Source organism: Ochotona curzoniae, unplaced genomic scaffold, assembly GCF_017591425.1.
Source record: "Ochotona curzoniae isolate NIBS_2020 unplaced genomic scaffold, NIBS_Ocur_1.0 contig_523, whole genome shotgun sequence".
Taxonomy (NCBI): Eukaryota; Metazoa; Chordata; class Mammalia; order Lagomorpha; family Ochotonidae; genus Ochotona; species Ochotona curzoniae.
The window spans coordinates 1280190-1291835 of NW_024466459.1; the positions used below are offsets into that span (position 1 = coordinate 1280190).

Below are 11646 nucleotides of genomic sequence, written 5' to 3' on the forward strand. Positions count from 1 at the left end.
AGTTTTCTTTCCATCCCCTGCCAGGTTCGTACAATCCGGGGTCATACAGCACCTCCAATTCTTTTTTTTTTTTTTTTTTTTTTTTTAAGATTTATTTTTATTATTTTTTTATTGGAAAGGCAGATATACAGAGAGGAGAGACAGAGAGGAAGATCTTCCGTCCGATGATTCACTCCCCAAGTGAGCGCAACGGGCCGATACTATGCCGATCCGAAGCCAGGAGCCTCTTCCGGGTCTCCCACGCGGGTGCAGGGTCCCAAAGCTTTGGGCCGTCCTCGACTGCTTTCCCAGGCCACAAGCAGGGAGCTGGAAGGGAAGTGGGGCTGCCGGGATTAGAACCGGCGCCCATATGGGATCCCGGGCGTGCAAGGTGAGGACCTTTAACCACTTGCGCCACCGCGCCGGGCCCAGCACCTCCAATTCTTAATTTTTTTACAAAAAAAATTTCATTGTATTTAAAAGGCAGAGAGTGCTTCTGTGATCTTGTCACTCCAAATACCCAGAACAGGTCTGGGCCAGGCTGAAGGCAAGCACCAGGATACCAACCTGGGTCTCCCACATGGGTGCCAGGGACTCCAGTTCTTGAGTCATCAACCACCGCCTCCTAGGCAAGACACAGTAGGAAGCTGAGTTGGAAGCAGAGTAACTGGGATTTGAACCTAGCATACTGAGATGGGATATGAGCATACCTGTGCCAAATGCTAGTCTCCTTGTCATTTTGTTTTTAAATCTATTTTTATTGGAAAGAGTTACAGAGGGGCACACCTTGACTCAACTGGATAATCCTCCACCTCCAAGAATGGCTTCCCATATGATCACCTGTTGTATCCCAAGTACTCCACTTCCAATCCAGCTCCCTACTTGTGGCCTGGGAAAGCAGTGGAGGACAGCCCAAAGCCTTGGGACCCTGCACCCGTGTAGGAGACCTGGAGGAGATCCTGGGTTTGGATCAGCTTAGCTCTGGCTGTTGTAGTCACTTGGGGAGTGAACCATCAGACAGAAGATCTTTCTGTCTCCTCTCTCTAAGTCTTCCTTTCCAATGGAATACATAAAGAGTTACAGAGAGCTCCATGTCCTGTCAGCCAGGCGAGGAGGTGGAGATGATTGGGGTGGGGCCACCCAGCTCCTGTTCCCAACTGCGCCTCACAGGCTAGGCCAGCCTGAGGTCCTTCTCTGTCCTTCCACCATTCACAGATCTCTGCTGGGCCTTGTCCTGCACTGGGAGCCAAGAACTGCATCCTGGTCTGGCCCCCTCTGCTGTCCAGTGCTGTTATGGCACCTCTACTGTAGGAAACTCCTTAGTACCATGGGTGTTTCAATTTAGGATTCCGTTTTCATCTTTAAAAGCAGTGCAAGTGTGGAACAAGTCCATCGAGAACTGCGCTTTGGAGTTGGAATTTGGCCCTTTCCACAGGCTAGTGCTGCGATGTCCAATCTTGTCTTACGTTGCATGGCAGTGGCAGCAACATGGCTCCCACCACTCCACAATGAAGCCAGGCCGTTGCCCGGATGTCCTGAAGCTTGGGACATTACTCCCATTTCCAACTGACATTGCTTACCAGGTACAGCTCCATTGTAAATTGAGACACCCCCCATAGTTAGAACACTGTCCCATTGGGACCCAATGAACTTGCCAGCCACGGTCATTCTCCAACACTACAATGGCTTCTATTTCCTTTGAGAACATTCACGCTGAGACATACTTCTCTAACAGCTGTGAGGTTTCTGTATAGTTCCAAATGAAAGGAGGGATGTTACAAGATATTGATTCCAACTTAATACTAAGAAACACTTCCCTGATGGTGATTCCTGGGGTTCTAATGCTGCACAAATTGTGGTTGCAGCAGAGAGAGAGAGTCCTCTGTGGAAATGGACAGGTTTGCCCTCAAAGTCAAGTGCTTCTTTCCCCAAAATGATTTTTCCAGGCAAACAATGAACAAATGATTGAAGACGCAGGCACAGTTTTTAAGACCTCAAGCTTGCAGTTGTGGTGATTCCAATTCTAAACCACTATCCAAGTCTTATCAAATGTGAGACATTTGAAAATGACACCGGGTACTGTTGTAAAGATCAGTGATAGCCCATAGATCTGTGAATTTCTCAGGATTAATTAGCGAGCTGATCATTTGTGCTGTAATAGAATTCTGGACCCTCATGAAATCATTTTTGGCTAGTACCCCAAGCTGTACGGATTCGTTCATGGGCCTCCAGACAGTGAGCCAAGGTGCTTGGAGACTAGACACACCCAGAAAGCTTTAGCCACAGCTGTGTGAAGTTCATCTGAAAATAAGAACCATGTGAGACACCATCAGGAATGGACAACTTGACCGTAAAAAGTGTTCAGAGGTCGTAAATGGCAGCAAGACGCTGCTTAGGAAGCAAGCTGATGACTCAGGCTCACGTGTTTGGAATGTCACAGTTGGAAAAGGCAGGATGACACGTGCTAGGAAGAGCAGACAGCTGGGCAGCCATGGCTTGTAAAACCAGCCAACCTTCTTGCCAGAACTAACTTCCCCTGGGATCACAGCTGGCTGGCATAATCCCATCAAGTCCCCATTCTTTTTTTTAAAATTTATTTTTATTATTTTTTCATTGGAAAGGTGGATATACAGAGAGGAGAGACAGAGAGGAAGATCTTCCGTCCGATGATTCATTCCCCAAGTGAGTGCAACCGCTGATACTATGCCGATCCGAAGCCAGGAGCCTCTTCCAGGTCTCCCACACGGGTGCAGGGTCCCAAAGCTTAGGGCCGTCCTCGACTGCTTTCCCAGGCCACAAGCAGGGAGCTGGAAGGGAAGCGGGGCTGCCGGGATTAGAACCGGCGCCCATATGGGATCCCGGGCGTGCAAGGCGAGGACCTTAACCACTGCGCCACCGCGCCGGGCCCAAGTCCCCATTCTTAATCCATACACCATGAACATATACCCATTACCCTAAGGAGCTGGGGACCACCCTGTCAAGTACATGGGCCTTTGTGGAACAGTCACCCTTAGCCAGATCATAAACAAAGCCGCAAATTCAAGGCCACGCTACGTCACACATCAGTCACTTCAGAAACTCTTGTGAACAATGTGTTGTTATTACCTAGGGCGAGGGGTGTTCCGTAGGGCCGACTGGGGAAGGAGGGGCCAGTCACAGTGGAGGAGCACCAACACAACCTCCAGGGCAGATTCCTGCTCCTCCCACATACAGATGCAGAACTTTACTGAAAATATTCCCAGTTTTCAGAATCAGCGGCCCGTGAAGTTCACGATGACCTGGAAACAGCTTTCTCACACGCCGAAGCCTCACCCCTACCCTACCTGCCACTCAGGTACGTGCATGAATCCCAAACAACCCTTGTAGGGTGTGACTCCACTGGCCCGTTGCATCTCCTCGGAGACCCAGAAGAAGTTTCTGGCTTTGGATTGGCCCAGCTCTGATGTTACAGCCATTCGGGTGAGTGAATCAGTGGATGCAAGAATTTTTTCTCTGTCTCTCCTTTCTGTAGATTTGATCTGCCTTTCCAATAAAAGTAAATAAATATATTTTTTAAAATGGACAGATTAGCTGCCCATGTTTAACCCTCAGATTTCACCCGAAACCTCGGCTATCCTGCCAGTTGGGCTCCCCGAGTCCTGAGTCGGGGAGAGGCTGGACTCTGACTTCTGGTTATGCTGGGGCTCTCCAACCTCTGCCTCAAACCCCATGCTGGCCGGTTGACTGTCAGTGTCTGCCTTTGCCCTTTGTGATGTCCACCTGGCCCCTGAGGACACCCCCTCATCCAGGCTCTCAGATCCCAACATCCTCTTCCTGCAGGGTTCCCAATTCCTCAGAGAGCTCCCACATGGACACCCACGGCCTGCCTCGCCTTTCTTCTGCTTGGAGTCTTGGCCTCCTGAGGTGCCTCCTTGCTGTTACTGGAGCTGGCATAACAAGGAGGACCACCCCTGAATCCCACCCCCAGCCAAGGGCTTCTCTAGAGTTGATCCATGACTGCCAAGTCAGGTGGGAAGCCAACAGGCCTGGGGCCATGGACTTGGTGTGAGTTGCAAAGAGCGGTACGTCACTTCTGGTCAAGCCCCAGAAGAGCCGGGATGGTATATGGTCAGCAGCCGGGCTTCCAATAACACCTCCCAATCCTGCCATTTTGCTTCATACTGCCGCCTGCTGTTCTATAGTGTAAATATATTTAGAGGTCAGCATGGTGACTCAACAGGCTAATTCTCAGCCTGCAAACACTGACATCCCACATAGGCATGGGTTCTAGTCCTGGCTACTCTACTTCCCATCCAGCTCGCTGCTTATGACCTGAAAAACTGCAGAAAATGGCCCAACTCCTTGGGACCCTGCACTCGCTTGGGAGACCTGGAAGGGGCTCCTGGCCACCGATGGGGCCAGCTCTGGTCGTGTGGCCTTTTGAGGAGTGAACCAGCGGATGGGCAATCTTTCTCTGTAAACCTGTCCTTCCAATAAAAATAAATCTTAAAAAGAAGAAAGTCGCTTAGTCAGATGCCATGATGCAATTTCATTTTATTAGGATGAGGCAGGTGGGCACCAGAACTCCCTTCCCAGGGACAGGGGTGGTGCTGGGGAGGTGGGGGGAGAGGAGGAGGGGTCGCCCTAGAAGGCACAGCTGCTCTCCACGAAGCGGCGGCACTTCATGACCCGCAGGTAGGTCTCGGCCTTGTGCAGGTCCTTCTTGAAGCAGGAGAGCAGCCCATAGTTCTTGAGCAGCGCGTCGTCGCCCCGCAGGTTCGTGTCAAACCTGTCGTAGGTTTGCCTCAGGATCTGTCCGGCCCGGGGGCTGCCGTCTTCCAGCTCCTGCGGATGGTACAAAAAGGAGAGGGGCCTGGGCAACTGTCCCTCCGGTCATCGCTCCCCTCCAGGGCTTAGAGACTGCTCAGGGAGTGGGAGTTAAGATGGAAACTGAGGGAAAGGGGCGTTCTCCGAGCCAGGGCCCGGCTGCTGTCTCCCTGCCCCTCCCGTGCCGGCCTCACCCGCATCAGAGCCTGGATGCCTTCCTCCAGGTCCTTGAGCTTCTCGTAGACGCGGTCCGAGGTGCCGAACACCAGGCTGTTGGTGAAGGCCCTGCTGAGGAACTGCACCGGCCCCAGCCATGACTGGATGAGCAACAGGGAGAAGCGCAGCAGCTCCATGTCCTGCGGGCGAGGCAGCGGAGCAGGTGGGTAGGCGGGGCCTCCTCCTGCACCTGCTCCCACCTCTGCCGTACAGGCCAGAACGTCCCACAGGCAGGTCCCTCTGACACTCACGGATCTCTGCTGGGCCTCGTCTTTGCCCGTGGGGGCCGGAATGGTCTCCGAGAAGCAGAAGGCCGCCTGTGCGTTCTGGATGGAGTAGCGCTGGCCTTCAGGGATGTAGGCACGTTCCTAGGGGTGCGGGTGGAGGGTCACCTGCTGACATCCCAGCCGCTTTGAGGGGACAGCCTTTGCACCCCATCCACACCTGGACCCACCCCCTAGCAGCCCCCCAGTTTCCCCTTCCACCCCACCCCAGTTCTGCTGGCTGCCCCCTGTGCCCCATTCCCAGGAGAACTCACAAACTCCTTGTAGGTGTCAGCGGCCAGCTGGTGCAGGTGCTGGGCACGGAGCACAGCGTTGGCAAACAGGCTGGACAAGTGCATGGTCGGGAAGGCGCTGGCCTCCTGAGGCCAGGGCAGACACAGTAGAGCAAAAACCAGGAGGCGGGTGGTCTGAGAGCCTAGAGGGAGAGACCAGATGGTATCCAAGGCTACATCCCAGGGTTCCTGGCAGCCTCCATGGACTGAGAACATTCTAGAAAGGTCTGAGCATTGGGCATAGATGGGTATGTTCACGAGGAGAAGTCCCAAGGCTGAGGCTCAGTCGCCTTGCATCTGCAGGTCCCCCATCTCTGCACCATTTCCCACAGGGTTGATTGGCCTTACCTGCAGCCATCATGGTGGGTTGAGGTGTCCACAGAGCAGGAGTGCTGTGGGAAACTGGTCCCTGGGATTTTGAGACTGGTCCCTCACAACCCCTTTTTATACCCTAGCTCTGGCCCCCACACCAGGCTTGCCATCCATTTATGCAGGGGCCCTACCGGCCTGTACTGATGGATAATTTAGGAGCGCCTCCCACTCATCCTGTGCCCGCTCTCCTCCCTCGGGGGCCATGAACCCAGCTCCGTCATCGGTCCCGTGCCACCGTCACCAGTCCCGTGAGGGTGCACGCGGGGTCTCCAACCAGGCCCATCCTCTTTGGGAGAAGGAGGGGTAGGAAAGTGTGTTCTGAATCCAGGGTTGTGGCCTGCATCCCCCCAGCATGAGGCCCTTGGGGGCTCGTCCCAAAGGGTAAAGAGGGTCCAACCTGGTTCCCAGGAAGGGGGGTCATGGCAGAATGGCTTTGCGACCCCCTCCCAATCTCTCTCCTCCCCCTAACCCTAGAGAGAGAGAGAGTGTGTGTGTGTGTGTGTGTTGAGAAAGATGGTTGCTGAGGGCCAATGGACCCCCCGGGTAGTCCTGACCTGGCCAGAGTGCACCTGCTTCTCTCCATGGCCACCTGGGCAGGCTGGAAGCAGCTGGGTGCAGTACCAGTGATGCCCACCAGGAGGCAGCAGCCCCACACGTTGCCTTTCCACAGAGCCGGGGCTCCCCCCCAGGGCTGGGGCAGAGGACCTGCCCTGAGATGCTGCCTGAGTCCCTGGACTTGACACAAACCAAGAAGCAGGAAGCTCAGGGACAGACGCGGCCCACAAGTGCTTCCTCCTTTAACCCTGAAACCTCAGAGAATCTCCAAGTCAAAAGAGCCCTTGAGGGGGTTATTTTCTGCCCCGTGCAAGGACTCGGGGGACAGGACTCTGTCATGCCACACAGTCTCCTCTGCTTTTTCCTGCCTGCACAGCGTGTGTGGAGTGCAAGAGGCCTGCCCCGGCCTCCTCACACGAGGCCCTCCTCATCCCCTTTTGAAAGGAGACATTGGCTCATATCACAGAGAGACTTTCACGCGCCAACTCAACCAAGGCAGCCGACCTGCATGGCGGTGGCTTCCCATGCCTCCCCATCCCGGAGGATGGCGCAATGCCACTCAGGGCCTATCGCTTCTCAGTCTGCTGACGATAGGGGCCCTGGCTGTCCTCACGTAGCCCCTTGCTTTGGCTTCCTTGAATGAGCAGGCTGTTCTCCTTCAGTTCCCTCAGCCACAACAGCTCAGTGGCCTCCCGGGAGTGGGGTGGGAGTGGGTAGGGAGGAGCAGGGGCCAGAGGCAAAGAACCGAGAAGGCCAAGACTGTGGCTTCCAGGCCTCTGGTGCTCAGTACCGAACATGCCTGGGAAGGGTGGGGGACAAGAGCTCTTCTTTCCTAAGAACAGATTTCCACATGTCCCATCCTTCTGCCCGAGTCTAAAAAGGGTCAGCACTTGACCCTGCAGGTAAGTGGCTGACTAGAATGCTGGCACCAACATTGCCCGCTCACCCCACTGGGATGCAGAATGTGGGTGCTAGGGCCTCGCCCTCCCCAGCACCAGCAGATAAAACCCCTTTATCTCTCAGCACTGCTGCCCAGCAGATGCCCCGATGGCCTCCCTGCTGCCCATGCTGGTCAGGCACTGGCACAGTGGGAACTGTGGGAGGGTCGCGGGGGGCTGCTGGGAGACACACGGACAGTGAGGAAGAGGATGAGGGTATCTCTCATCTCCTGTTTCTATCTCTGCTACCATGAGGGGTCTAGGTAGGATGGGAGGGGAGGGTCCCACGTCTCTCCTGCCTCTATTCCCTCCTGGGGTGTGCGTGGGGCGTGGGCACAACTCCTGAGTGGCAGCAGTGCCAGCCAATGTTGGGGCTCATGTGTGCAGCAAGGCCAGCAGGAGCCGAGTGAGGGGACCACTCATTGGCCACACAGGTGGGCACACGAGAGGTGGCAGTGGCTCCCACCAGATAGGTGACTGCCAAGGACGGGGATGAGAGGAGGGACAGAGGAGACCCTCTCAATGGGGACACTCAACAGAGAGGTCCAGTGTGTGGGGTCTGTGGGTGGGGGCAGGGGGGGGGCTGTCCCTACCTGCGCCTTTTAAGACTTTATCACATGCACAGAAGATGAACTGCAGGTTAGATTTGGGGTCGCCAGGAGTGCCTGCTCCTGGGGCACCACTCAGGCCAGCGCCCAGGGCTGCGCACAGCTGGTGGAGAGAGGTCAGGGTGGTCACCTCGGAGGGCAGCATCAGGAGGCCTGCGGTGATTTCCCCAGTTGTTTAAGAGTACCCTGTCTACAACCTGCGTTCCCTTCCAGTTCTCTTGGGGTGGGGGCTCCAGGCAAACTGTGGAAGGGCTCAGATCTGCTCTTGAGCCTGAGGTGGCCTCTGAAGTTCAAGTCTCTGGTGCTGGGGCAATGCCATTTTGCAGAGCCTCCAGGAGCCTGTGGTGGCTCTCTCCACTGCTCCCTTGGTGATCTGATGCCCCCATGACCCCTCTGGCTCCATCTTTCATTCCTTGACACCAGGTGCTGCTTTCAGAAGCCTCTGATGTCCTGTCTTGGCATCCAATACCTTCCACCAGCCCACTGGGTCAAGGTCTTGGGGAGAGTCCCTTGTTTGGATTCCCAGGGACTTTGCATGGGAGGTAGGGAAGATGGTGATAGAACCCTAAGGGTGAGGGTCATGGCTGAGGACAGGGGGCTCTAAAATGTGGCAGCCTGGGAAAGCAACAGAGGATGGTCTAGGTCTCTGGAATCCTGTACCTGCCTGGAAGACAGACTTAAGCTCCTGGCTTCAGATGCTGAGTTCTGGCTGTTGCAGCCACTTGGGGAGTGAGCCAGCAGATGGAAGATTTTTCTTCTTTCCTTCTCTCTGGAAATCTGACTTTCCAATAAAAATAAATAAACTTTCTAAAAGGAGCGAGAGAGGCAGCAGCTTACTGGGGTTGCTAAGAGATGTCTACCTCAGGTTCCTGGCCTTTCTGTCACACCAGGCTCTTGGGATGCCTGATCTGATCAAGATGGCGGCACTGCCTAGCAAGCATGGACAGGACTTAATGCAAACCCAGCAGATGCACAGTGGAGGTGGTGGGAACGGAACACAAAACACTTCAGCCCCAGAATGAGGGGTCCCCAGACGCTGAGGACAGCGGCAGAAAAAAACAAGCCGAGGCCTGGCTCGGTGAAGCGTGCCACACTTGGGTCGCACGTTTCACTGTGCAAGGTGTTTCGCTTCCTGTATCTCACTGGACCCTTGACTGGGCTGCATGACGCAGCCGGGTGGGCGGGGGCTCAAGCATGGGGGAAGGGCTCTGGGAGGTGGTGGGGGGGGCGGCGTACAGGGGGAGGACCGAGGCAGGCAGTCTTGTCCATCAATGGAGGTGTTGCTTACGCAGATTGACGGTCTTGGAACAATCTAGAAGTATGTGACAATGTACGTAACTTGAAAAAGAAGTACTGAGGTGTAGGTACTAAGATACTAAGTAGAGCACTAAGTACTAAGTACTCATAGTGAGTTGGGGGAGTCTTCCTGGACTTAGGCTGGTGAGGACTTGGCCCACCTTTATCTTGTCCTTTGATTCTGTGTGGTCGTCTCATTCCCCATCCCAGGCTCTTGGCTCCTGGAGGCCAGATTCTGCCTTTCATTCACTCATGCACTCTGTCACGCCGGAAGGTTCCATCCTTTCTCTTCCCAGGTTTATAACCCACGAGACAGGCAACAGAAAACCCATTACTATGTAATAAATGCGCACAGAGTGGGAAAACCACCACGAAGGAATCAGCTGGCAAGGACAGGAAAAGGAAGTGGGAGGCCTGGGCAGCAGGCACACCCCTGGCTCCAGGAATTCCGCCTACGCTTACTGAGTGGATTGAACGAATGGGAGGACAACCCCGAGAAAAGAACTTGAATGCTCACTTGGCTGAGCATGGTAAGGCCGACCCTGTGATGTCTTGCCATCATCAATGAAGACAGGAACTTGAATGTACAATGACAGGTACGTGAAAATGAGTAAATGAGAAAGTGGCCAAGGCCGGGTGCTTCACATGTGCCTTCTGGAAACTGGCAGGTATCTGGCACACAGCTCACGTCAGAATGCCTGGATTCAAGTCCTGGTTCTTCACGCAGTTCTAGTTTCCTGTTCCTGGGTGCCCTGGGAGTGGCCGAGGGTGGCTCAAGTCCTGGGGTCCCCATCGGTGATTTGAGTTCCAAGCCTTTGGTTTCTGCTTCATCTCGTAACTTTGAGAGAGCCAGAGGATGCAAGATCTCTAATAAATAAAACTAAATAATAATAAAAAAAAGACATAATTTTTAAGGAGAGGCCGCACAGCTCCCAATCCTGTGATATTAGGAGCCGTCTAAATGGATATTCACAAAACATGCTCGCCTTGAACTTGGACTCTAATGCACGTTAGGGTTTGTCCTCTGTGGTCACCAAGCAGCACGGGCTTTTGGGTTGGCGAGAGCAGCTGGGTGTCCCAAAGGGGAGGGTTGTTGTGGTTTTTCACTGACTCAACGGGCAGGACTCCAGGGGGCCGTCCCCAGAACCGCACATTGGACTTTCGAGCCACCGCCAGGAATCTCAGCTGAGAACTCTGGTTCTGGACCCTGGAGAGGTGACCTAAGGAGATGACACAGACTCCAGGGACCCCCAACTCCCCCAACCCCCAGTGTGGGGGGGCGCTCCAGGAGGGCCTCTGAGGCCTGCACCTGAGACCCGGCCAGGCCAGACACCTGCTAGCAGGTGAACCCTGCCTGCTCTTGCCACCAAACAGCAGTGGCCTCGTGCCTTGTGTTTTGCTTTCTGTTGCAACTCCCGCTGCTGGAAAAACACCCAAACCCTTGGGCCCGATCACCCTAGCCGCACCTGCAGGGAGCGGGCCGGAAGTCAAGCTAGTGTGGAGGAGGAACCAGCCTGTGCTTACCCCAGGGTCCCCAGGGACGTGGCAGGATTCCCCCAGTGGGCAGTGGGGCATGTGGCCACCAAGGGCCTTGGAGTTGCCATCTAGTGGGGAGGGGGGTCAGATGGGAAGTGGTGGGAGGGTTTCAGAGCTGGACTCCTGGAAAAGGACCCAATAACACCCTGCTGAGGCTGCGGGGAGGCCCAGCAAGGCCCTGCTGATAGGGGTGGGGCTTGAGAAGCTGTGACTGCTGGGAAGGGCAGTTCTCTTGAAAAGTCGAGCCTTCCCGGGTTCTGCCCTTTGAGTCCCTCAGGGGGGCCACCCCTGCTTCAGTGGAAAGAACACGGGTGTGGATCGGAAAGCCTGTGTGTGTGTGTCTGTGTTTCCTGGCCACTTCCGGTAATTTCTCCAGGCCTCCATTTACTTGTTTGTAAACAGGGCAAAACGGAGCGGGAGGTGCTGGGTATAAAGAATCAGTGGCCTTCAGGAGGCCCTGGCTGTACTGCTCTTGGGCCCCATGGAAACGTTTTTGGTCTGTGTTGTGTGTTCCGATCGTGGCAGTGAGTGTGTGCTTCCACGCAGGTGCTACAACGCACTGAACTGTGTAGCCAAAGAAAGCAGTTCCAATTTGATCGTGTGCTCATGACAGAAAACAGCATCTGGTTCAGCTCTTTTCCCTCAGCTAGACGTCATGGCTCCCACTCCACAGATGTCATAACTGAGGCCTGAGAGGGTCACCATCTCTGGTCTCCCCACCTCTCCAGCACACACTTATCATCACCCAGTCCTGGGGTCAAGCACCCATAAGGTACACCCCGCA

The 11646-nt window shown here is 54.8% G+C and overlaps 1 protein-coding gene across 1 annotated transcript; it reads right to left on the reverse strand.

Annotated features, from left to right (window-relative positions):
* Positions 1 to 4602: 4602 nt before the first annotated feature.
* Positions 4603 to 5918, reverse strand: LOC121162406 (somatotropin). Its single transcript, XM_040989392.1, has 5 exons — positions 5906 to 5918; positions 5540 to 5700; positions 5253 to 5369; positions 4980 to 5141; positions 4603 to 4803 (listed from the first exon to the last, which is right to left on the reverse strand). Exons 1-5 carry the CDS (start codon positions 5916 to 5918, stop codon positions 4603 to 4605), a joined length of 654 nt encoding a protein of 217 aa, XP_040845326.1.
* Positions 5919 to 11646: the final 5728 nt, after the last annotated feature.